At 41.2% G+C, this 24,241-nt stretch overlaps 1 protein-coding gene across 4 annotated transcripts in view; it reads right to left on the reverse strand.

The window, feature by feature from the left end:
- Window positions 1-145: 145 nt before the first annotated feature.
- The window catches only part of fgd4a (FYVE, RhoGEF and PH domain containing 4a), a 50,140-nt gene continuing 26,044 nt past the window's right edge, over window positions 146-24,241 (reverse strand). For 3 of the 4 annotated variants that reach the window (XM_084932794.1, XM_084932796.1, XM_084932795.1), the window contains exons 2-18: window positions 23,704-23,787; window positions 13,652-13,804; window positions 12,850-13,045; window positions 10,263-10,656; window positions 6,027-6,116; window positions 5,766-5,911; window positions 5,382-5,538; window positions 5,101-5,239; window positions 4,931-4,989; window positions 4,697-4,843; window positions 4,143-4,315; window positions 3,847-3,877; window positions 3,674-3,754; window positions 3,459-3,584; window positions 2,643-2,780; window positions 2,172-2,312; window positions 146-2,075 (exon numbers count right to left, since the gene is read on the reverse strand). In XM_084932794.1, coding sequence (XP_084788920.1) covers window positions 1,812-2,075; window positions 2,172-2,312; window positions 2,643-2,780; window positions 3,459-3,584; window positions 3,674-3,754; window positions 3,847-3,877; window positions 4,143-4,315; window positions 4,697-4,843; window positions 4,931-4,989; window positions 5,101-5,239; window positions 5,382-5,538; window positions 5,766-5,911; window positions 6,027-6,116; window positions 10,263-10,656; window positions 12,850-13,045; window positions 13,652-13,804; window positions 23,704-23,787 — 2,519 coding nt within the window. In that variant the 3' untranslated portion in view covers window positions 146-1,811. Of the gene's footprint in view, window positions 2,076-2,171; window positions 2,313-2,642; window positions 2,781-3,458; window positions 3,585-3,673; window positions 3,755-3,846; window positions 3,878-4,142; window positions 4,316-4,696; window positions 4,844-4,930; window positions 4,990-5,100; window positions 5,240-5,381; window positions 5,539-5,765; window positions 5,912-6,026; window positions 6,117-10,262; window positions 10,657-12,849; window positions 13,046-13,651; window positions 13,805-19,615; window positions 20,048-23,703; window positions 23,788-24,241 lie in introns of those variants that run through there. The other variant, XM_084932798.1, reaches the window with a different exon arrangement.

Raw genomic sequence — 24,241 nt, forward strand, 5'->3', positions numbered from 1 at the left:
ATCAGGAGAAGCAAAACCAGGAACCAAAACAACAAGATGCTCTTTGTGAAAGTAGCATCACAATAGCTGACAGAAGTGGGCAAGTGTCACACTGAAACACACTGTACACCAGGCATTCTAGCGTCAACAAAACTGGCTCCACGAGTCATTTAATCTCCCTTTTATTTTCTTTGAAGGTACACTTTATAAGACCGTAAAGTGCGTAGATTCTTAAACCTTTGGGAAAGGGACGAGAGGACGCATAAAAATCTAGCTTTTACATTCAGATCTAGCAGACAGAAGTTTTGTGCTCTTAGTTTTTATTTGAATACAGGCGACTGGGGGCGGAAATAGTTCAGAGAGGTGAGCACCAGCATTGAGCACGGGGGGAGGGGGGGGGGGACGCTGTGGAAAATATAGGCACATTTCCTCACCACAGTCCATCGTGGACTGTGACTGATCTCTGTGACACATTTCATGGGTTGGTGGTGGAAAAAGAAAAAAATAATCTTAAAATAAAAAAGGATGTACCGAATGCTCTTCTCAGCTGACACACGGAAACAAATTTGTCCCAGGTTTAACAGATCATGCTCGCGTAGTCTATAAATTACTTTAAATAATAAAATTAATTACAGCATTAAAAACACATTTACAGTTGTTGCACCAGCTTGCTATACCGATTGTGCTGCATATGCATCCGAACAGAAACCCTGACACGTGGATAATGATGATCCCTGCTCCTCTCTCTGTGAACAAAGCTGCCATTTCAGATTCAGCCAACTCTGGGACTGACTGGTGTTTTCGCCCATCACAGCTACGTGACCGCAGGATGAGAACTAAATTTACATTTGCAGATAACGTTGCTCGGGGGAGGTTTAGAAATGCATCGAGCATGTCGAACGGAGTCTTCACAGTAGGTTCTAACTATTTTGTGAAAAAACACTGCTGTAACTGGACATATATAAAAATATCATCTTATATATCAACACTGGAATTATACACTCCATTAAAAAATTGTCATAGGATTAAAAATCGCATCCATCGGGCTCTACTTCTAACAGAATCCACCTTTACATGTTAATGTTGCTTCATCTGTAAGTTTGTTTCAGATTAAAAGGTTAAAACTTTCTTTTGCTTTTAAGAGGAGAGATGAGACCATCATTATCCAACCACATGATCACTGTTACAGATTGGGAACAATCTCAACCAAAGAAAAGGGGAAATACTGTCAATTCTTTATAGCACATTTAGAGGTTTTTCTATTTAATAGAAACAAAGTCTGACTAATGTCTGTACATAAAAACAAAACTGTTCATTTAGGGAAAAAAAACATTTATACTGTACATGTACAGAGAAATACAGCACCAGCAGACTTAGTTGGACCACCTTTCCTGCTGTGATTCACATCCTCACAGGGTACTTTGTTAAGTCTGCGGTAGTCCACTGGCTCATGTCCATGGAGAGTGATTTTGCGCTGTCATTAATAGTGCCTGTTTGAGGGAAGGTGATCTATCCTGAGGCCCCTCTGTTCTAGTGTTGATTGTATCAGAAGTGTCTGTTAGTAATCCAGCACAGCTCTAGCAGTGAATCTTGCAGGAGAAAATCCAGGCGTTAACAAAGACACACGAGAGACACGAGGAGAGGCAGCTTATCCAGCACTTTGTTTCCCATGCTGTCTTTAAGATAAAGATTCGACGACAGAACGGATAGCAAGTGTTCGTATTTTGTGCATGCAGAATAAATCTGCACATCCCATCTTTTTATTTGAACAATCCAACTGCAGTTTGCATGTTTAGAAGTGCAAAAGCAGTTTGTTTGTAGAAAACAAGCCCTTATGTGTTATCAGTGCTGGCTTCCTCCGTGTTGTTGTTATCCGACACGCCGCTGCCGTTGGTCTCGGGACGTTCCGGTATCTCTCCCTTCACCGCCACTCGAATTACTTTCAACCAGCGCTGCTTAAGTTCCTCGGTCTCAGCAGCAAAGTTGTGGGTGGACTTGGACTGGGAGATGTGGAAGCTTGCCGGTGGGTCTGTGGGCCGGGCGGTGTCGTCCACAGAATAACCCACCAGGGGTATGGTGCACTGTGCTTTTACATCCTGAGAGGAAAGTCAAAGAAGAGATCGTCTTCACTGTAAATGGTCTGCTAAATTAACATATCCAATCATATTTTAGGCTTGAAGTAGTTGTTTTACCTGTGGAGCTCCATAGAGGTAAAGCACCAGACTCTCCTTCTCAGGGATGACGCACCAACACTTCTGCCAAATTTTGCTCTTCTCAGAGTGCTGCAGGAAGCCACACATGATGCTGCTGTCTGCAAACTGACCGGCTTCAATCTGCAAAAATGAGCACAGATCAGCAAAAGAAAAAAAGAAAAACAAAACAGGAACGCCAGCTGATGTTATTTCTGTCACATGACGGTTTACTCCCATTACCATTTTAACTTTCAAGTGCACAGTCACTTGTTTTAAGTAAGTTAGCTACAACTATTGTAGTCTAATCCATCAGCCATACAATATATTCACCCTTCATCAAGCTTAGAATTTTAAAATTGTTGAAGCTGTTTCACTGAAATGTCTTTGTTGTTTTTGTCATTCATCTTATCTTCACTGATATAAATGAGGGTTCGTATTAGACAACATCAGGTTTATTCACTGAAAAGTCACCTCGAGAATGCCCTTTTTCTTGCCCTCCGCTATCGCCTCTCCAGTCAGGATGCAGTGACAGTCCTTACACACTTTGTTCATTTTGTTGCCATCGTATTCAAGCGGCGCTTTATAGTCTGAGCATTTCCAGCACACCACCTGTAAGAGACAGGCAGCAATAGTATTAGCAATAATTATAGCAATTTAGCAAGAGGAGAAAGGAGAGGAGAGGAGAGGAGGTTTGGAACTCTGCAGTCACTGACTCAGCAGAGCGGCAGCAACTTTTACTCCCTATATTGCTCAACACTGAATTCTGTGAGTTTTTAGAGCAACTCATTTGTTCACAAATTTTTGTGGCTGAGCGTTTGATTCGATACACTTATGGCAACAGGACTGAAAACACCTGAATTCAAAGATTCAGAGGGGTGATCCACACATTTTGTGGTTTAAAACGTCATTAAATCATCATTCGACATATTTGATGGAAAAAAACATCACATAGGCAGTATCTGGGTATTCACAATTCAACTAGTGGGGTCTAACCCAGGGGTGGGCAATCTCAGTCCATGAGGGCCGGTGTCCCTGCAGGTTTTAGATGTGTCCTTGAACCAACACAGCAGATTTAAATGGCTAAATTAGCTCCTCAACATGTCCTGAAGTTCTCCAGCGGCCTGGTAACAAACTAATCATGTGATTCAGGTGTGTTGACCCAAGGTGAGATCTAAAACCTGCAGGACACCGGCCCTCGTGGACTGAGATTGCCCACCCCTGGTCTAACCTCTCTACCCTGCACTGTGCATACACATGCATGGCACCCACAACAGAAATATTACTCACGTAGCCGCAGGCTCTGCAGTGGTGTCTCCGACGTGTAATAGCATTGAAAGACTCCTTACACTTCATACACATTGTCACTTCGTTGTCACGGATCCAGCGCGGGGCGCGCTTTCCCAGCTCAGCTTTCTGCCATTAAAAGAAAAAAAGCTCACTCACTGTGGCAGCACAGACATGTGTGGGCAATTCAACTCTGTGCAATTTGATCCAACACTGACCGACACTTCGTCCACGTCTTTTAGTGCATTCTTGAATGACTCGTTTTTCTGCTGGAAGATCTCGATGGTCGCCTGGAAAGCCTGGAAAAGAATAAGCACGACAGGGGGTGTCACTTTAAATTCGTATGAAAAAAAGAAGAGTTAAATAGGAAAATCACCTGGAAATTACGTACCTTGATCCAGTCAGCCTTGTCTTGCTCTGAGCTGATGAGGTGGAGAAAACAGAAACAGAATTCAGTTTGACACATAAAAGACAAGGATGCGTTCAAATTAATCTGTCACACAACAGCAAAAGGGTTGAGAACCACTGATTTACAGGATCTGAAAATGAACACTTGGTGTAGTCATTTAGCAGCCGTTTCATACATATAACATTGTTTTTGCACTTTTAACAGAGTGCTTAACACCTGGGTGCTGAATGGAGAATTTAACTTTTGCATGTGTGTTAATGCTGCTCGAAAAAGAGTACCTGGCCTGGAGTTCAAGTGTCCTCTCCTTCCCAGACACTTGGAAGGTATGAGGGTAGTCCTCATTGATTGTTTCCAGGACCTTCATCCCATCGATGCCGATTCGAGTCCTCACCGTATATTTAGGACCTCCCAGGCTGAATTTCGGGACGCAGTATAACAGCATATTGTTGAACTAGGAGAAAAGGGGGAAAAAACCACTTTGCAGTTGAGTTATGTAACCATGTAAGCTGGATGCATCAGCACTATTGTAGTTTAGATTTCTGGGCACAGTTTCCTTCCTGAGGGTGAAAACCTTAAACTCTGCAGGTAACCCGAATCACGCACACGGGGCACATTCTATGTTCAGCTAATTAGAAACAGACACAAGTTAATCACATCATCTGGCAATCTCAGTAATTGAGAGACTTCTTCATGTGCCTCTGATGTATCCTTACACAGAGGTGGTCCTAGCAAGAAATGATTCACTTGTTTCAATTGACTGGTGTGGGCAAAGTCTCGCCTCAGCATATTTTCCCGCAGTGTCCTTCATTATACAAGAAGGTGTTTCTCTCACCAGGAAGAGGTATCGCTCCATTGCTGACGTGTTCCTGGCCGCCAGCTTCAAGATGTGGCCCTCTTTGATGAACTCGTTGGAAGGATTAACAATGTCCTCCTCTTCACCCAGCATCTCGTAAATTTCCAGCAGTTTCTTTAGATTTTCCTAAAAGATGAAGTTATGTTCATCTTAGTAAATGAGAAACTGTTAGAGAGGATCTGTATCAGCTGGCTAAAGCCAATCTTTACTTACAGACTTTCTTATGGCACTGTTGGAGTGAGTAGCTGCTGTTCCAATAATCTCTAATGATCCTGAAAAAAAGGGGCAGATAATCCAGAAATTTAACAGAATAATTTTAGACACCCTCAGTGAAATGAACCCGATTCCTCACTGTGCAGCGTTCAGGTGCCGTTCCTACTTACTTTCTGCATCTCTTCGATCGGGGTCGTCCTGAGGCAGCTTCTTCAGGTAGTCTTTAAGCAACATCTCATACCGAGGGACGCGCTGCACTGGCTCCAACATGTGATGCTGAAGCGTTAGACACCCACAGATCTGTTGACTCTGTCCAGACAGAACAAGAAAGCTTTGATTTTCCTTTATCATACAAATGCTTCGTAACACAACAGACGCTTAAGCATAAAAGCCACAACACGGTATGAAAATGCATTTTTTTCTTTACTGGACTCTGTTACACAGTGCATACCTGTATCTCCTGAATTATAGCCTTAAACTGAGGTGAACGGTCTGTCCACTGCTTCAGCAACTCCATGGCTTTGTCGAAATTCTTCACATATTCTGCATACATTTTGAGGAAGGGTGTGAGTTTCTGCAGGATGTCCCCAATGCGAGGTTTAGAGTCCCTGCAGGAAAGATGTGGGTGGGGTTGTAAAAGTAAAAGATGTAATTTAGTACAAAGACAGTTTCTTTTGTAGCTTGCACTGGCTGAACCGTCCATTTTTATTCCTTGTACGTGTACATGTATTAAAATAGCTCCAAAACTGCTGATCTTGACCTCATGCATCATCAGCGCAGCGGTGCAAGCAGCTGCATCAGCACATGAGCACTAGTTCGAGTAGCTGAATCTCACCATTCTCCCATCCGTTTCTCCAGGTCGGGAAGCAGAAACTGGCTGTGAAAGGCGTGGATGGAGGAGATATTGGAGAAGATGTTCTTTACTACGTCCACAGGGAATGTTCCCTTATTGGCCTCCTCCATTAGCTTAGCACAAAACTCCTGAAGAGACATATACAGTGGCAACAAATTAGGGTTTCTGTTCTGCGCAATGTTAAACCTTTTACAATGGAAAATGGTCAAGAAAACAGAAGTGGCCTCTCGCTGGGTTCCTCACCTGGTCCAGCAGGTTCAGTCGAGCCACGTAAGCCTTCTCTGTGTGCAAGAGCTCGCTGGCGATTTTAAATAGTTTCTGTTCGTTTGTCTCCTGAAAAGAGAGAACACACACACACACGTGAATTCTTGTATTTCTGGCTATAGCACATGAAAGTCTTGCCGTTGCCATGTAAAGTACCTGCATGCCGATTTGCAGTAAAATTGAACTGAGATTATTCTGGGAATTATTCAGTTACTAATGTGTGAAAGTGCTATTCTGCTGAGAGACGGACAGATACAAAGTCACATCATTTACTGGCAACTTAACAGCGTCTGATACTTCTCTAACAATGGTTTTGTCAATTCCCACATCTTTTTTTGAAAGCGTAGCTTCCCGTCCCTTTGCTAGTTCCCTTTGCAAGATTTCGTTCACAACTGAATTGAAACTACAAGAACTGTGTGACCAGTGAGCGAGACAACGTTTATAGCTGTACATCTACCAATGTGGGTTCAACGCACTGCTGTTCACTGCAGCCTTGTGTTCAGCACAGCTTTGCTGTTGTTACACACACCGGCAAGCAGCACCTGTGTGTGTTTCATTAACATGACGCTAACAGTGAACTGAGATGTGGTGCTCGAGGACCTTCGAATGGGAAATGAAAATGTGGAAGAAGGGAAACGACACCAAATCCAACAAAGTTACACGTCTGTATAAAACTAAGCCTCAGGCGAGTGGTTAGTAAAGCCACGAAGCCGTGACAATAGCACACTGACGCTCACCTGAAAGGTTCCAGAACAAACTTTAGGTACACTCATTATCAATCATTGTTTTTTTTTATCAAGTTCTTTGTTTCCCAAAAATACAACTTTCACAATAAAAAGACATTATAGATAGCAAAGTGCACTGGCCAGTAGAATCACTCGGATCGAGACACACACACACACATATACACATATATACATATACATACATATATACATATATATATATATATATATATATATATATATATATATATATATATATATATATATATATATATATATATATATATATACATATATATATATATACATATATATATACATATATATATATACATATATATATATATACATATACATATACATATATATATACATATACATATATATATACATATACATATACATATATATATATATATATATATATATATACATATATACATACATATATACATACATATATATATATATATATTTATTAGGGGTGCAACGATACTCGTATCGATAGTGAACCATTCGATACAGTGCTTTCGGTTCGGTACGCATATGTATCGAACAATACAACATTTTTAATTTATTTTATCAACTTTCCTTCTGACGATGCTGTCTGTGTTGAGCGCTCAGTGGATCTGTGCTCGACAGTGCAGCCTAGGCGGAGTAGTCAAACGCAGATTCACTGAGCGCAGGGCAAGCTAGCGAGACAGAAGTTAAGCTCTCCTTGCAACATGGCAAATTGAACCTCCCCCACCCTCATTCAGATCTGGCGTTTGGAACTATTTTGGTTTTCATGTGACGTATGACCCTGAAGGTAAGCGCGTCATGGACAAAAGTAAAACAGTATGTTGGATGTGCCAGGTATGGAAGCCCGTTTCCGTCACTAAATAAAAACAAAAAAGCTAGTATCCATAACTCGAACTTTCGAGAAAAGTAACTCGAAATTTCGAGAAATATAACTCAAAATTTCGAGTTACTTTTCTCAAAATTTCGAGTTACTTTTCTCAAAATTTCGAGTTACTTTTCTCAAAATTTCGAGTTAGCTCTGCCAATCAAAAATATACGGGAATGAGGTCGCTTTCTTGTTACCCGGAAGCATATGGCGCAGAGGAACGCGCTCTCAAAAACGGATCCCAACAAATTGGCGCTTTCGCGAGTACGTTTGCTGATAGTAACACCATGTGATTCAGCTAATAACACAGGGATTTCATCATTTGTGAAGCCAGGCTGAAAACACTCAGCAATCTGTGCATTCACGACTGGATGTAATACCGGTAGCTTAGCTGTAGCATTTGTAGCTGTCATTCACGTAGATTACTGATTGGCAGCGCTAACTCGAAATTTCGAGTTGCTTTTCTCAAAATTTTGAGTTAATAAATCGAAATTTCGAGTTAATATGTCGAAATTTCGAGAAAGTAACTCGAAATTTCGAGAAAATAACTCGAAATTTTGAGTTATGGATCCTTTTCTTTTTTTTTTAGTGGCGGACACGGGCTTCCATAGCCAGGCAATGCTCAATTACATTGGTGGGAGCTAGTGCGTTAGCGCAGTTAGCTCGTTAACGTGTTGGCCGTCCAGCCCCACGCACGGGGCGATCCGCGGTAGCTCATTAACGGAGATTTGCCATGTTGTGGCATTAACGTCATTTCAACGAGATTAACGCTGACAGCACTAGTGGGAACACAACGAATATGACTGCACATTTACTCCGACATCATCCTCGTGCAAAGACAAGTGGAAGCAGACAAAAACAACAAGCAGGCATGCTACAAACTTTACCCGAGTCATTTAGACAGCCGTTAGCACAGGATTCTCCTTATGGGGACCTGATATGTTTAATATGCTGCTGAGAATATAGCCCAGAAGAAGCGTATAGTATAGCTTTTATTTTGGAAAGAGACATTTCTCTGTAATAAACTCTCTTTTCCAAAGAGGAGGGATTTCTCCATCAGATAGATTTATTATTTTGTCCCTTTGTTGTTTCAGCAACATTAAATTTAAAAACTGTACTTTTGAGTTAAAATATATATTCATAATTTTAATAAATGACAAATTAAAAAGGCATGAACATTTTTTTTTGTATCGAAAAAATATTGAACCGTGACACCAAAGTATCGAACCGAACCGTGAATTTTGTGTATCGTTGCACCCCTAATATATATATATATATATATATAGTCTCGTATGTATGTACACACACACACACCATTAAATTGCACGTTCTGACCAGCAGTAAACGCTTTACTCGAAAGTACAGTACCTATACAGTATAGTACAGTACTTAGGTAGGTTTCTGTAAATATGGTACTTTAACTTTAAAACACAACAGCTGTGTTTTACATTTTCAGATTAACAGTTTACATTCTATTTCTAAAGATCGCACTTCTCCTGCCTTGGCAAAAATCTTGGCGGCTCAAAGTTACAACTTGTTGTTTGCATCATTCACAAAACATGAATTCAGTTTGTTTAGCAGAAACGTATATTGCATACTAAGTATTAAACTTGTGGTCTGTGGCCCATTTTGCCATTGTAATGCTTTTGCTTTGAATGGTTTGAACAGAAACTACATTGAATTTATCCACCCAAATACCAGTCCCATTAAGTGTCCCAGTGAGTCATGACAGCAGAGCAGCATTAACAATGGCAGGACTTCCCCTAAATCAACAGGAGCTTGTTAAAACACCTGTGACTTCCCTGTCACAGGTCACGTCAAACTGTAGCTCCATTAGCAGCTATTAACGCAACAAAACCAAATCTGAATTGTGGGTAATGTTCGTAAAATTAATCACTGTAACAAGTAAAATAAGTACAATGTTATTTTGGGTTTATTTGCACTTGTTACTTTAAGAGTACGGAAGAAACTAGAAGACAGTCAGTCCAAGAATAATCTGGTTCATCACCAAAGTTTTAACTTGATATAGTCCATTCCCAGGCAAACACCATCACTTAAAATATGTTTCTGACTTTTATTTAGTTCGTTTTTAAATGGTAGGACTTGTAGCAGTGATGAATATCTTTTGCACAGCAGAGAGGCTTTTCCTTTCCCACAACGCGAGATTACTCAGCTGTCTTTGTCACTGTAAAGACTGAGATTGATCTGAACCTGAGATATCTATAATCACCAGACAACAGCAGGCAAAATGGGTTCCCATGGGAGAGATTACTGAAGCACGGAGTCAGCTGCTTAAATGTTGACATCTGTTTGCCCTTCACAGAAAAATACCCCACTGAGACACACACACACGCACAAAGTGCTGAAAGAAATGCATACACTTCCCCTGTAACTCTATCCTTACAACGTTACAGTCACCCAGAGATGAAGTAGTTCACATGATTTAATCATACTGAAAGCTGAGAAAATAAATAAATGCTGAGAGTTTGTCTATCAGAGATGAGTCAGTGCAGCAAGGCAGCTTTAATGTATTACATAGCAGGTAGAAATGCACAACACTTGGGTCCCAGGAGCACAAAGCAAATGCTTAAACTCAATACGTACCTTGTGGTCTGTGCTCCCTTCTTCATTCTTGTGCTCGCCTTCTGTCTTAGCATCAGTCTCCTCAGTCTCAGTCTCTGTACCAGTCCTGTCCGCGTGTGAAGGCGAATGATCATCGCTCTGTTCCGAGCTCCCCATATCTCCATTTACAAGCTCAGCAGTCTCTGTCCTCACACTTTCATGATTCTCCTCTGTATCCTCCTTCTCCTTCTCGTTGTCCTTGTCCATCTGCACTAGCACCCCGTTCGCTGCTTGCCTGTTGGCATCTTGTGTCGTGGCCGCCGCAGAGGTGTTCCTGCTGGTCTCCGTCTTTGGACATGCACGGTGAGCTGGACTGCAGTTGGCAGACTTGTTGATGTGTTTGAGCGGTGAGCTGTCTCTCTTGTTTTCTGTGTTGCTGGAGGAACAGAAGAAAAAGCAAAGGAGGAAGTGGCTCAGTCTGGGTAAGAGTGTATAAAGGGCTAACTAACAAACCTTCCCAGAATAAGAAAATAAGGGAGGGGGAAAAAAAAAAGAAATTTACAGTAGGCTGGTCCATACCTTCTCAAGGTGACATATTGTCAGAGTGTGGTGCACAACAGCAAGCAGAGAGCTTTTGCACATGAGTGTGAGAGTTAAAAATAAACCAGTAGAGATGCACAAACTTCCTGCTGTCTTATTAGGTTGCTGACTGAGAGCTGAGAGGAAGTGTGAGTAAAGCAAAGGGGCACAGTAACGAGGAGCAATAGAGCAATAGGAGGAGCAGAAAAGTAAATCACCACTACTCCCGAGAGGTAGATGCTGCACTACTTCCCCACACATGGAAAACCTACTTTATACATTCTGCTGCGAGGCCTCTTTTATGCTTAGCATCCAAATGAATGAAATGAAAAAACAATTTGCAGAAGACAACTGACACGCAGCACAGAAATGGAAACTACATTGACAACAATGTGTGTGTGTACAATGTCACCATTCAGCTGCTCGACATCCTGTACCGGCAGTCGGTGCAGCTGTTTCCCAGCAAATGATGCCCCACACGTTCAGCCAAACAAGAAGTAGCAACAGTAGCCACAGTGTCTCAGCTAAGATTATCTGAACTCAGTACAGTACATTAAAGGCAAAACTGTTAGCAGATTAAAAAAAGTTACCATGTCTATATCTGGAATCTAACGTTTACTGATGCAAAAAACAATCAACCAACAGATGACTTTTTTCTCCCTGCCCAGTAGAAACAGGAAGTATCAATAAATAGAGGAAGAACGAACAGCTGGTGAAACACCCGACAGATGAATGTGTCGGGGCCGTCACCCACCTGTGGTGTGGGAACATGAAACTATCTTTTCACCGCTCAGAGTAAGACTGACAGTTACCACAATTAGTGGGCGAGATACTATTTAATACAGTATTCAGAAACAATACAGCCGCATCACTTTGTAGGTGCACACATCACTTCCTCCTTCCACACAAATAGCACAGCAAGTGTTCCAGGACATGACAGTGTTTCAAAACAGGCTCAACCAGACACGAATTAAGAGCAGCTTCAGTTGCAGTGTGGTCGTCGCCTAGCTGCCTTTAAGGCAGCCAAACCTTGTGAACCAGATTAGTACATTAGTAGGTTAATTCTGTTCACAGAATCTGTGTGAAGCGTTTCTCTTCTTTGAGCTCCAGGGCCACTGGAGGGATAATCCTCGCTGCCCAGGAATGCCTGAATGAAATAGATGCACCAGATTCCTCTGATTAACCTCATTTCACACCAGAAAATGTGATGAAAGGTGCAAAGAAAGCATGTAGACCCGGGGAGATTTTTAGAGATCCAGGCCAGAGATGAGACAGATTTTAGTGGGCTGCTACTGCTGCAGATTGCATATTTTAGGGGTGCAACTGTACGAACAGACAAGGGCACCATTGTTGTGCCTCTCACCGCTTGCAATGGGCCTCCCTCAGAGACACAAGGCTGCAGCTACAGTGCAAACTTACACGAGTAAAGCACAACAAGTTAGACACAGATCAACACTGGAAATATCTTACAGAATCTAACTCACAATTTAACTATGAGGCAACAATATCAAAGTATACACATTCGTCAAAGATTTCCTACCTCATCCTCCTCTCGCAGCACCGAGTTCTGTCCCACAACCAAATGTGGACCCGTGTTTCCCCTCGCCTGTACAAATCTCCTTTCATCCCCTTGCTAACACTTGGCTCAGCAGCCACAGACTAATCTCCACTTACTCTCTCTAATGACTCTCGTCCGAGGTACAATCAATGAGTCGCGGCTGAAAACTTTGAAACTTCTGCTTTTTTATCCTTGAAATAGTTGGTGTAGAAAAGTTGGGAAAGACCAATTTCTGTCACTGTGATTACAACAAGCCAGAGATTTATTACAAAAGCCAAGAAGTTACAAAGATGAAATCTTTCAACCACATCAAGGCAAAAGCTGCTAATTCAATCACACATTGTGACGGAGTTTTAAATCAGTAAAAGCAATAACAGAGGCTTACATTTCATAAACATTATTAGGAAAATAACAGAATGAGCAATTCATCCACGGATCAAGTAACTGCTCATTTCTGCAGATATCTAGGCAGAGAAAGTTAAGAGGCCGAACCTGTTCTCCTCAAAGCGGCTGATCAGGTCTAAGACTTTGGAGGGTTTCTCTCTGGGTCTCTCCCGGCTGACAGCCCCCGTTTTTCCTCCTCCACTTCCGTCCTCCATGCTGCTTATAAGTGGGGGTTTCTGGATGTGGCCCAATGGGGATGGGATATCTGTCACTGGGCTTTGGAGGTGCAGTGGCTTTGGAGGCACTGGATATAAAACAGAGGAATTTACAACATGAGAAATGTCCTGAATACTAATCACAGCTTCAATTCATTTTCTTACTGCAATCTCAGTTTGAAGCTGAAGGTGGCAGCATCAGCTGTCACTAGTGACACCACCTGTAGGACACTGAACTGTAATAAACGTCCTAAATGTAATAAAGAAATAATCAGGCTTGGCAAAAACTAACTGCACATGGCTTTGCGACTAAATATCCTGCCTGACTTACAGCAGCAGGAAGAATGGAGCTCTGTTCCCTGCATTATCTGTGTAGAATGATTTACCCAACGCAAACACAAGAGGAACGAGTCTCTCGGTTCACTGAACCCAAGCCAGCTTACATAACTCTTCTTCTGGTTTGACCATTTCGTGGATGTTAACAGTGTCAAACAGCGTCCATAAGCACTGATTCATTCAGTGTTTTTCTGCAGATTTACAGAGTAAACAAAGACGAAGTGAAAAACAAAGCAGTAGAAAGGTCACTGAGACCACATGTTGTGAATCAGACACCGAAATGCTATAATAATTCGTGTCTCCTAAGATTCTCACTTTGTGGCGTCTGGCTGAATTTCTTCCCACGTGTTATTATGTACCTGGTGGTTTAGACTGCAGCCGAGGCCTGCCGCCAGGGACTCTTCCATTGACCCCTCCCCGGCTCTTGTCGGTCGTCCTTGCAGTCACCCGATTCAGACACGCCTGCACACTCGGCGATTCGCTGCGTTCTGACCCTGGGCTGCTGCCTAGAGCTAAAGGACACAAAGAGAGGGCGCACAAGCTTAAAAACAAAATCGATAATGGAATCAAAACCATTTTTATACAAAGAAGTGAGAGTGAAGAAACCAAAAGCATACGTATTTTACTGTTTTATCACTACAGGCATTATCGGCATGACTAATATTTCCGATAGGTGACACTGATATATGCCCCACTCATCCTGCAGTGACATTTGAAGCCGTCACTCTGTGGTAGTACATGACTTATGTCGGTGCAATGTTTTACATCAACTACTTTCAAAGGTGAACTATGCTAAAACACATGTTTTTTATTAAGAATGGATTATTTTGAAATGTAATATCTGAGTCAGAACTTTTAATTTTACACCTTAATTTTCATAACAACCTCCGTCTTGTTTTAATCAGTATTACAGGTGGCCTGAAAAACCAACGTGCCATTCCAGAAACAGATATGCAAACATATTCTCCTCCAATTCGCCCTGTAAAGGAAAAAATCATTCCCATCATATATTAAGTGCCATAAACAACTGAAGACCACACATTAGAGGGTGTCATACACTTCAGTTAATTATCCCAGTTAATCATCCAGCTGATGATCAGCACCAGTGAGACTTTTTACCCAACCAGCTGGCCACAGATGGCGCAGCATCAGTGTTTAGATAGAGCTGGCAGACCGACTTAATGGAGCAGGCGACACAGACTGGCAGTGTTTACAGTAGCCTAACTCGACCTCTCTCTAACCTCGCCAAGCACACACACACACACACACACACACACACACACACACACGTCAGTAAAAAGTATGAAGGAGCAGCCTGTTAAAGCAAATGTCCAAATATGGAGTTACACTGCTGAGAGAGTGAAGACACTCATTATTCTATAAGCTATTAGTACATTAGCTTCCATTTAAGGTGGCCATTTATTGGGTGTGAATTAGCAAAGGTAAACCAGCTGATGTATAGCTTGGATGTAGCTTCCATATAGCTTTGACACTGGTAAACTACAATCTACTCCAGAAGTTGTAGAGTTAAGCACATCCAAGGATGCATGCTTTACCTGAAAACAACAAAAACAGTGGACTTCTTATAATTTGTGCTTGTTCTGGTTTCGGTCAGTCTGTTATTACCGAAAGTGAAGAAGGGACTTCATGTTTCTGGCACTCAGGGATGCTAACATGCACAGAGAAATGTTTCATCTTTGAAATGAATCATTGAGGAAGGACCTTCATTTCTTTACACACTCAGTCCCATCATGTCTAAAAATAGATAAAGATATATTTCTAAAAAAAGAGAAATATATCTGCCACTCAAATAATCAAACACGTAAAGTGGCTGTAATGATCAGCCAATGAAGAGAGCAAAAGATAAACTGAAAATTACTATATCTAAGAACACACAGTCACTGGACATTTTATTAAGAACACCCTGCTAGGGCTTAATTGGATTGGATTGTTTGTGGTATAGAGTCAACAATGTGCTGAAAACATTCCTCACAGATGATGGCATCATGAGGTTGTGCTGATCAACTGCCTATAAGTGCATGTCGGCTGTGCATCCATGATATGAATCTTTGTCACATCCCAAAAGTGATGTGTGGTGACTGTGGAAACCATTGGAGTGCAGTAAGCTAATCGTCACGTTCAAGCAACCAGTTTGAGATTTTCTGAGCTTTGCCACACGGTGCATTATCCTGCTGGAAGTAGCCTTCAACAGATAGGAACACTGTAGTCAGAAAGGGATTGATGTGGCCGGCAACAACACTCAGGATGTAGTGTTTAAACAATGCTTGGCTGGTAGTGTGCCAAGAAAATATCTCCCACACATTACACCACTGCCACCAGCATTTACCCCTGGTGTATGGTAAGATCGATCCATGTTGTGACCCCACCTTTTCTGCATACCTTTACTGTAATTAGTGGGTATTTGAGTTACTCTTGTGTTCCTATCAGCTCGAAGCATTCTCCTTTGACCTCTGATATATCAACAAGCCATTTTCGTGCAGAGAACTGCTACTCACTGGGCAGTTTCCCTTTTTTCAGACTATTCTCTCTAAACTCCAGAGATGGCTGTGTGGGAAAATCCCAGTTTCTTAAATACTCAGACCAGCCCCTCTGACAGCCATGCTGCATTCAACGTCACTGAAGTCATCTCTCATCCCCATTCTGATGCTGGGTTTAAACTTCAGCAGGTCGTCTTGACTATGTCTATGTGTCTAAATCTTTTGAGAAGCTGCCATGGGATCGGCTGATTAGATATTTGCATTGACAAGCAACTGAACAGGTATACCTGTTGACCTGGGTGTTGGCTGTATTTTTAGCGGGATGGCTCTGTTCTGGGATACTGGGTTCTGTTGTATATGCAAAGTCTGAGGTGGACAGAACGACAGCCAGGAGACAGCACTGAATAAGGTAGACGTCAGCGATGACAATCATGATACTGATTAAGACACAAAAAACATGAAAAGGAGGAGATGGGTTGGAGGTGGGTTGCACAGGGGCTTGCAGCTGCACCAATTTTCAAGCAAAAAGATATAGGTTCATCTTTTTTTCTATGTTATAACTACATTTGATTAATCAGACATACAGTACATAGTTGATAAGCTGATGATGGAAATAAGTGTTGTTTGTATCCTTAGGCTAAGTAACCTGGTCTTCGAGTGAGAGCTTAATGTACTATATACTTTGGAGTACCTCCCCAAATGCAGCTTGTTTACAAAAATGTTGTTACTATGTGCCAACTTGGTTCCTGGAGCCCCAGATTTGTCTTTACTAGAGTAATCTTTATCTTACCAATCTTAAAGGGAAAGAGAAAAAGAGTAACCACAAAATCATACAGTCACAATTTCTATTTTAAAGGGTGGACCGTAATTAAAGACAACAAGTCTGGCAACTGTCTGACTGGAAGCGGTCCCACGCTGTGTTTGGGAGGGCTTTCTTTCTAAACATGGCCCCAAAAAATACCAATCAGTTATGAAGGCAGGCCGCAGGAATTTTTCATGATTAGGTGCCTGACTTCCACTCTCAGCCACATTAGAGGTCATAAAAAACATCTTGCAAAACATTACGCACCACATTATAAGTACACGGTCTAAAACGAAGTCTGCCTGCAAATTGCATTTCGCATGTGGCATTTATCCTGACTCCTGAGTACAGGAGGTCCAGTGTCCACAGCCCAGCTTTGTTTTCTGGGGTTGTCAGTAACCACGTCAAACACAGCGGCTCGCGTCTGAATCACCTTTATATTGCAGCCTTTAACCTGAATAGCAACACTTAATATATCTGTAGGCTGTGTCAAGACAAGAGAGATGTAAACAAAGATATAGATCTGAAAATGCTTTGATGTTTTGCTGTCAGTTATGTAGAAGAAGATTAGATGTCGAGATTTTATGTCACATCATTTATTTTTAACCTTTTATCTTGATCAGTAGATTAAGGAAACGCAACCAGAGCTTGTTACACTGAAAAGGAAGTTTTTTCAAAACTACAGTGTTTGGGAAGAAAGTCCTGCTCCTGGTAACGCACTCATTCTGGCACCTTCTCATTAAAACTGTCTTGGCACAACAGACAGCCATGTGCAGTAAATTAGAAGCAGCCAGACAGCGTGCTGCGAAAACACTTTGATTCTAATCCTCATCTGTGTGACGGAGAAGGAGGCCTGCTGTCTGGAGTACGAGATGGATCGGGTGGATGCGAACACAAAATACAACTTAAATGTGTTGCACAGAAAGGAAGGACGAACTTTACCTTCTTTTCATAACTTTTGTGTTTTGGCAAGAAATTTCCTGCCACTCAGTTCTGTTGTGCTTTTACAGTAAACAGATAATCTACTTTTACTAGAAACTGAAAACACTGCTGGATCACTGCTCCAATCCAGGAAGTGAAGACTTGACTAGTCAAACCGAGACTTGACTTTTTTCTTTGTTGCAGGATTGTGAGGCTTGTAACCATGGTAACTATCCTTTTACCTTGTGAAAATGTAAAATTTCACTGCATACTCCACGGAGCCCAACTCAATATTAATAAATTCAAAGCTACAGAGCCGTAAGAAGAATTAACAAATGCTCATGCAAAGGGTAAGTACACATGAGAGGTAGAGCGGAGAAAACTTTCTGGTTTTACAAAGTACAACAAATCCTTGATTTCAGAAGTTTCCCCAATAACAGCACCTTTCTTCACAGTGTGACTCTACCCTCTGATGGAGCTTATATCAGAACTGGTTCCCCAACATTAGATTAACTGTGGAAAATCCCAGCAGTGATTTGTTGAATGGGTGAATTAAGTTTACTACACGTTGAAAGAATCCATCTCTTCAGCGCAACTATCTTACTCTGCAACAAGAAAACAAGCAAAGTCCGAAAATAGTGAAATCCAAACTAATTCCCAAAATAGCTCCAGGCACACTACATTCTTCCAGTTTGTTGTTGTCACAATGATTTGTTTTAAAAAAATTTTTTGTCTTAATAATGTTTCAAGTAGACTTACAACACTCAATACAATTTAGCAAAATGGAAAGATTTGAGTGTAATTTGATATAAAAAAAGACATACAGATCACCGGTACCAAAATCACCATGCCAACACGCCCATGATGGCAGATGATACCAAAGGTATATTTTCACCCTCTTAGTTTAGAAGGTTAACAAGTCGAAATACAGACTGTAGTCGAGGCTAATGGGCATGACATCAGGTTTACAGGCATGAATGAATGAAAACTGAGAAGATGATGGATTATCAAAGGTGCCAGTTGGTACAAAGTTTCACCATACAACAAATGTTTAACTCAAAACCTCAAATTTCAACTTTAGAGTGCAGCTGCAGAAGTCACAAACCTCTGTAACCATGCTGCTGTATCAAGACTAAAAGCTGCTCCCAGGGAATCAACACGGGAATGTTAATACAGCAAAGATGAGCAGCTTTTCTAGTTTTTCTTTTTAAAGATTTTTACAGAGAAAACGTACGTCTTGCTTATTTACAGGTAGGCAGCTGACCTAATTGTACTTATGTGAATGTTCAAGATATTTCTACCACCTGACACCACCTTGTTTGAGAACTGTCACCTGACAGCACACCTGTCCGACCTGACTTTTATGTTTTCCGCGTCTCTTCTTGTGTGTCATGTTCTTTTTGGCTCTCTTGAGACAAAATATGTCCTGATACTTAGGTGTGAGAGCTCGAGGTGAAAAACAAAAGGCACACCCGACAAGCAGAGGAGTGGTTGACATAGCTTGAAACTGAGGCTTCGTCTTCTGCCGTTACCGCAAGGGTGTGACAGAATTTCCTTGTGATCAACAAGGAAATTCTGAGTATTTTTTATTTTAATATATTCTGCTTCATCTTTGTAAACTATGTGGCATTTAAAAGACAGTTTGGGCTTCCACACAGTCACACCAAAGTCAAGGAACATGAGGGAAGAATGAGGATAAAAAACGAGTTGAAGTGAACAGCAGCCTTTAGAAACATCTGTCAAGCTTCAGTCCTTACGTGGCTATGATGAAGTTTGCAACTGCAAATTTATGTGTAAAGTGCGTTTGTAGGCCACTCCTATGTTATTTGTATGAAAGGCTCAGACAGTTTGGAGTGTAAACACTGCAACACTCCCATAAAAGATAAAAGAGCAGCATGGGCATGAAAACATGAAAGACTGCTGTCACTAAAGTGTGATCACACAGTTTTATTTAACACCTCAAACTGAACAAAGCAGATGACACAAAACGTGAGAAGAAAACTATATCTCGATAACTATACTCTAGACTCAGCAGAGACAATCCAAGGATGAACTATTCTGCCAAGCTTGGAAAAAAACAAAATCCCAGTGAATGAACTCACCCTGTGTTTGAGATAGACCGGAAAACAGCTGCAATGTCGATCTCTACTGTTGTGTGTTTGAGAGTGTGTGTGTGTGTGTGTATCCCAGAAGAGCTGAAAATTTAGCATCCGTGTAATCTTCCCAGGCGGTGCTGTTGAGAATGACTCAGCTCAGGAGGGAGATTTACAGGGCAGCAAAAGACTCCTCCTTCACTCTCGCTCACACACCCCTTATTTAAGTGGCTTTTAAAAAGTACTGATTCACACAAACCGAGAGTTGCACACACACACGCGCGCACACAAAGACACCTTCAAATGAACTCTGTACCTTTAACCTCACAGGAACTGCACGTTTAGACCTTAAAAGGTTCGAATCCATAGAAAGAAAGAGAACAGACACAAATGCCTGTCAGAGCAACATTTTTCCAGAAAAATAACAAATTTCAGAGAATAGAAATAAATGTAGTTTAAAGTTATGGAATAATAAATTATCCTGCAATTTTCAGGTACACTGAAGGGTTTTCCAGCTTCCTCTCACTTGTGAAACCCATTTGTTACAATCACACAATGAAGCAAACAGCAGAAAGCGAAACAGGACCACTAGCAGAGGACAAACTTGTTTTTCAAAAAGCCACAGCACTTCTTCCTCCACCAGCGTCTCTTATTAGTGAAGCACCTGATCAATGATTGACAGCCACCACAGAAAAAGCAGCCTAAACAGCTTCACTGCAGTTCTGTCATCCTCAAATCTAATCGAAGCCCCCAAAAATAAATTTTTATTTAAATCAGCTCGTCCTCTTGAGCCCTGTTATTTATGCTAACATATAAAATGGTAAAAACTTTGACGCAACGACACGAACACAAACCAAATCCTCCCGATTAATGGTGAAATATCAAAATGAGGCTACATTAAAATGAAGCAAGAGCATCACAAAAGGAATTATGGGAATAAACTAAATGTACCTTTTACAGAAGTCTCCACTGGGAAGTGCAACTCAGTCTTCTCCATGTTCTGCATCTAACGTGTGCTGCACAGCTGCTCCCTGGTGTCCATGTGGTGAAAAGGTCTTGGTCTGATCTACGTTGCTATGTATCAGCTTTGAACCATCACATGGTTTCAGATAAAAAAAACCCAACAAACAACAACAACACAGGAAGCCTTAATTTAAGTCACGCTGACACCTCTGACAGAAACAAGTCTTGACGTCTTGCTTACTGCAACATGTAAACGCACTGCAGAGCAGCACTGCAGGGAGTGATGAGCATTATTTTGTTCCTTCATTAACCCTTTAAGACCTACCATAGAACCAAGTCCGCCAGAGCTTCTAGTATATTTTTACATGCCGTGGAGCCATTTTTTGGAGCATTTCAAGTTGCTATACATCAATACAACCATTATAGCCCAAATTTTAATAATATGTCTGCATTAAGTGCATAGTAATTACATAAATTGCAAAAAAGTGCAATAAACTACAAAAAAATTGAAAATTGTTTTTGATTTTTTTAACATATATTTCTAGTTAGAGAAATTTAAGAGGCTTATCCCTCAAAACTGTAAATACAAAAAAGTTGCACAAACTAGTTTCCCACCAAAGGAAATTTATTTTAAGTGTCTTCATAGTTTTATTTTTGAGATACACCAATTTTCATACACTGCAGGAAAAACGAAAAAATATATTATAGTGCAAATTTGCAAAATAACAGCATATGCATCAAAATAAAATATTTCCAGCAGTGCAATATGAGTCCTCAGCATCCCAGAATCGACACAGAAAGTCATAAAGTCAAACATAACTTTTAAAAACACCAGTATAGGCTCATAAGACCACGATGGTAAAAAAACTACATTTCCGCAAAATGACGTCACTTCCGGTTTCGGGCAGGTCATGCCGGACATGTGATAGTTCACCCTGATGGACTAGGAAGTGTTACAAACAGCTGATCGGATCGGCAAAGCGTGTTTCTGGAATATTATGTTTTTGTTGCTGCAAGTGCTTTTTATGCAGTTTTTGCAAAGCTATATGTGGAAGGAAACTGTGACTTAGGACAAGCTGATGGCGTAAGATGTAAGTACAACTCCTCCGGTTTCATATGCAAAAAAAATTATCGCGCTAGCTTACATGGTTGCAGTGCTACCGGGATTTAAAAATAGTTAAGCAAAATGGAGCGTGTCCGCTCCGACCGGCTTTAAACTAGTTGGACCAGTATAAATTCAACTCCTGTTAAATTATCTGTCTTTACAAGACTGCAAACCACAACTCCCGTCATGCTCACCTTACTTTGTATGTTTGTTTTTTTTACTTTTGTACGTTTTGTAGAAAACTGAGAAAAAACAAAGTTGGTGGGTTTTTTTTAAATGAATGCTGTGACTACTCAGAAATATTTATTTTTATTTGCAATTGAAAGTTTTCTCGCTTTAAATTTCCACCCTGATATGTTTTGTGATGTTTAATATGGAGTCCTGGTGATTTTTTGTGAGGTTTGCACAAATATTTCAGTGATAAATGCGACTGTATTTTTTATTTTAGCGCGACTTTCAATATAATTATTTTACTCAAGAACCTGTCTCATCCACTATCCATCCTGTCAGTCACGTATGCAAATTCCTCCAAGCAAGAAACAAAAGCATCCATTGATGAGACACGACAATAAAACTCCAAAAAACTTGTCTGTTGGGAACCTTTTGGTTCAGGCATTCGTGTGGATGTTACTTTGATGCATACCGCCCACCTAAACATTTCTGCAGCAGAAACACATCTCCCCTTGTTATCACCATGACAAAGCTCCTCTGCACTGCAAAAAATGTGGCTTGAATGGCTGGAGGAAAATTACCTGAAGTTGTTACCTGGCCTTAAATTCCCCACATGCCAATCCAACGAGCCAGCACCTTGTTGAGAACAGGTCCTGTGTCTTAGGTCACAGCTGTTTTGGCAACACAACAGGACAACTTTCACTATATTAGGCTGATCAGTGCACAAATTGGAAGGAAACATCTCCTTTTATTTACTTGGTTTCAAAGAGTCAGTGAGACAAGCATACCCTGGTTACTTAGTGCATGTAAACATCCTTTGTAAGGACAAAGGCGTTCTGCATGATCGTTATGGTTACATTTATTTGATGAAAAACTGAGCTGTGAAACGAAAGCTTTTGAGACAAAGTCACACAAACTGCTTCAAAGCCACAAACATACATGCACACATGTACGCACACACTCCAAATAGCACTACCTCAACCATTCAGCTTGAGAGTGCGTTGTTGCTGTGCACGTTTGGCTCCACTTTTGCAGACGAGGCTTTCAATGATCCAATCATGCTAACGCACACTGTATGAGAGAACATGACAGACAGAATGACACGTAACAATTACAGCCAGTCCTGTGAGCTTGGAGTTGGGTGGGGGGCTTTCAACTGCCCAGACTTTCTTCAGATTAAGCTTGCATCATCCTCTAATCTGAGGGCCGTTGTGAGATTACCCCACGAGTCTGCTTCGAAAGACTACATAATATAACAAAGAAGGAAAGAGACACGGATGAAAACCCAGGTGCAAAAAGGAGAGGGACTTACAGGCGTGAACTAGAAAGAAGAGAAAACGAGGAAAATGAAGAATAGGAAAACACAGAGGGCCAGAGGTAAGCGCCCATTCATCAAAAGAAGCAGACCATGAGACACAAGCATGTTTGCGAGCGTGAGCGCACACACGAGTTTGATATAAAAATAGAGCAGCGACCCGCAGCGTTTTTCACACCCCTGCATAGCAGAGAGTCACAGGAAGGAGTGTTCATAGTGTCCTTCACAGTATCATCCTCTGTCCTCACTGTGCATGTTAACTGATTTTACTCAGATCCAGAAGGTCTGGCAAAGCTGAAAAATCCATGTATTCTATTGATTTTAAATGCAAATGTGTGTAAATCAGAGGTGTTGATTGAAAAGAGATGATGGACATGTGAACATGGCGATGAAAATCAAGATGATGCACAAAGTGGACAAAGTGGACATAATATCGCCTTCGAAAAATGGGAGACTAAGATATGAATACTAACACATCTAAAAGTCTGCGTGCAAGCACTTGAGAGAAAGACCGTAAAGATAAATGGAGGTGATGTAACCTACCTATGGACTGTTCGATCTTCACCGCCACACAGGTCTGCTCTTCAGTGTTCTCCGACTGGAAACAGGTAGCTTTGCCCTTCCTCTCTACAACACAATATGCACAGAGTTCAAGATTTAGAATAAAAATAAGTTGACAGAATTTGTGTAGATTAAGAGGCTATTTTAAAGGCTGACCTGCATATCAGACAGAAGCTTTAAACAGTTTGAGGCTTCCCCAGATTTTATGTAAAAGGTCCACCAACTCAGATCAAACCCCGCCCCCAAAAAACATATACAATGAGCAGGAGAGATTGTGAGATCTGAAGCACTCTTGTGGTAGCTGCATTTATCAAGATCTGGAGTACACTCATGTTTGTTTTGAGAATGAAAGGGAGTATATAAGCCCTTGGAGAGAGAAACCCTAATTAGTCTCTCTGTGATATGTAGGCCATCGTCAGCAGGGAGAGCAAGCGCTCTTTCAAAACAGCCGTTTAATATGCACATAAAAGATTAAAGAGAAAATAGCTAGTCGTAAAAACAATGAAGACCTCGTGAGCGT

The sequence above is a fragment of the Perissodus microlepis genome, chromosome 7 (assembly GCF_051167445.1).
Source record: "Perissodus microlepis isolate ML-2025 ecotype Zambia chromosome 7, ASM5116744v1, whole genome shotgun sequence".
In the NCBI taxonomy this organism is placed as follows: domain Eukaryota; kingdom Metazoa; phylum Chordata; class Actinopteri; order Cichliformes; family Cichlidae; genus Perissodus; species Perissodus microlepis.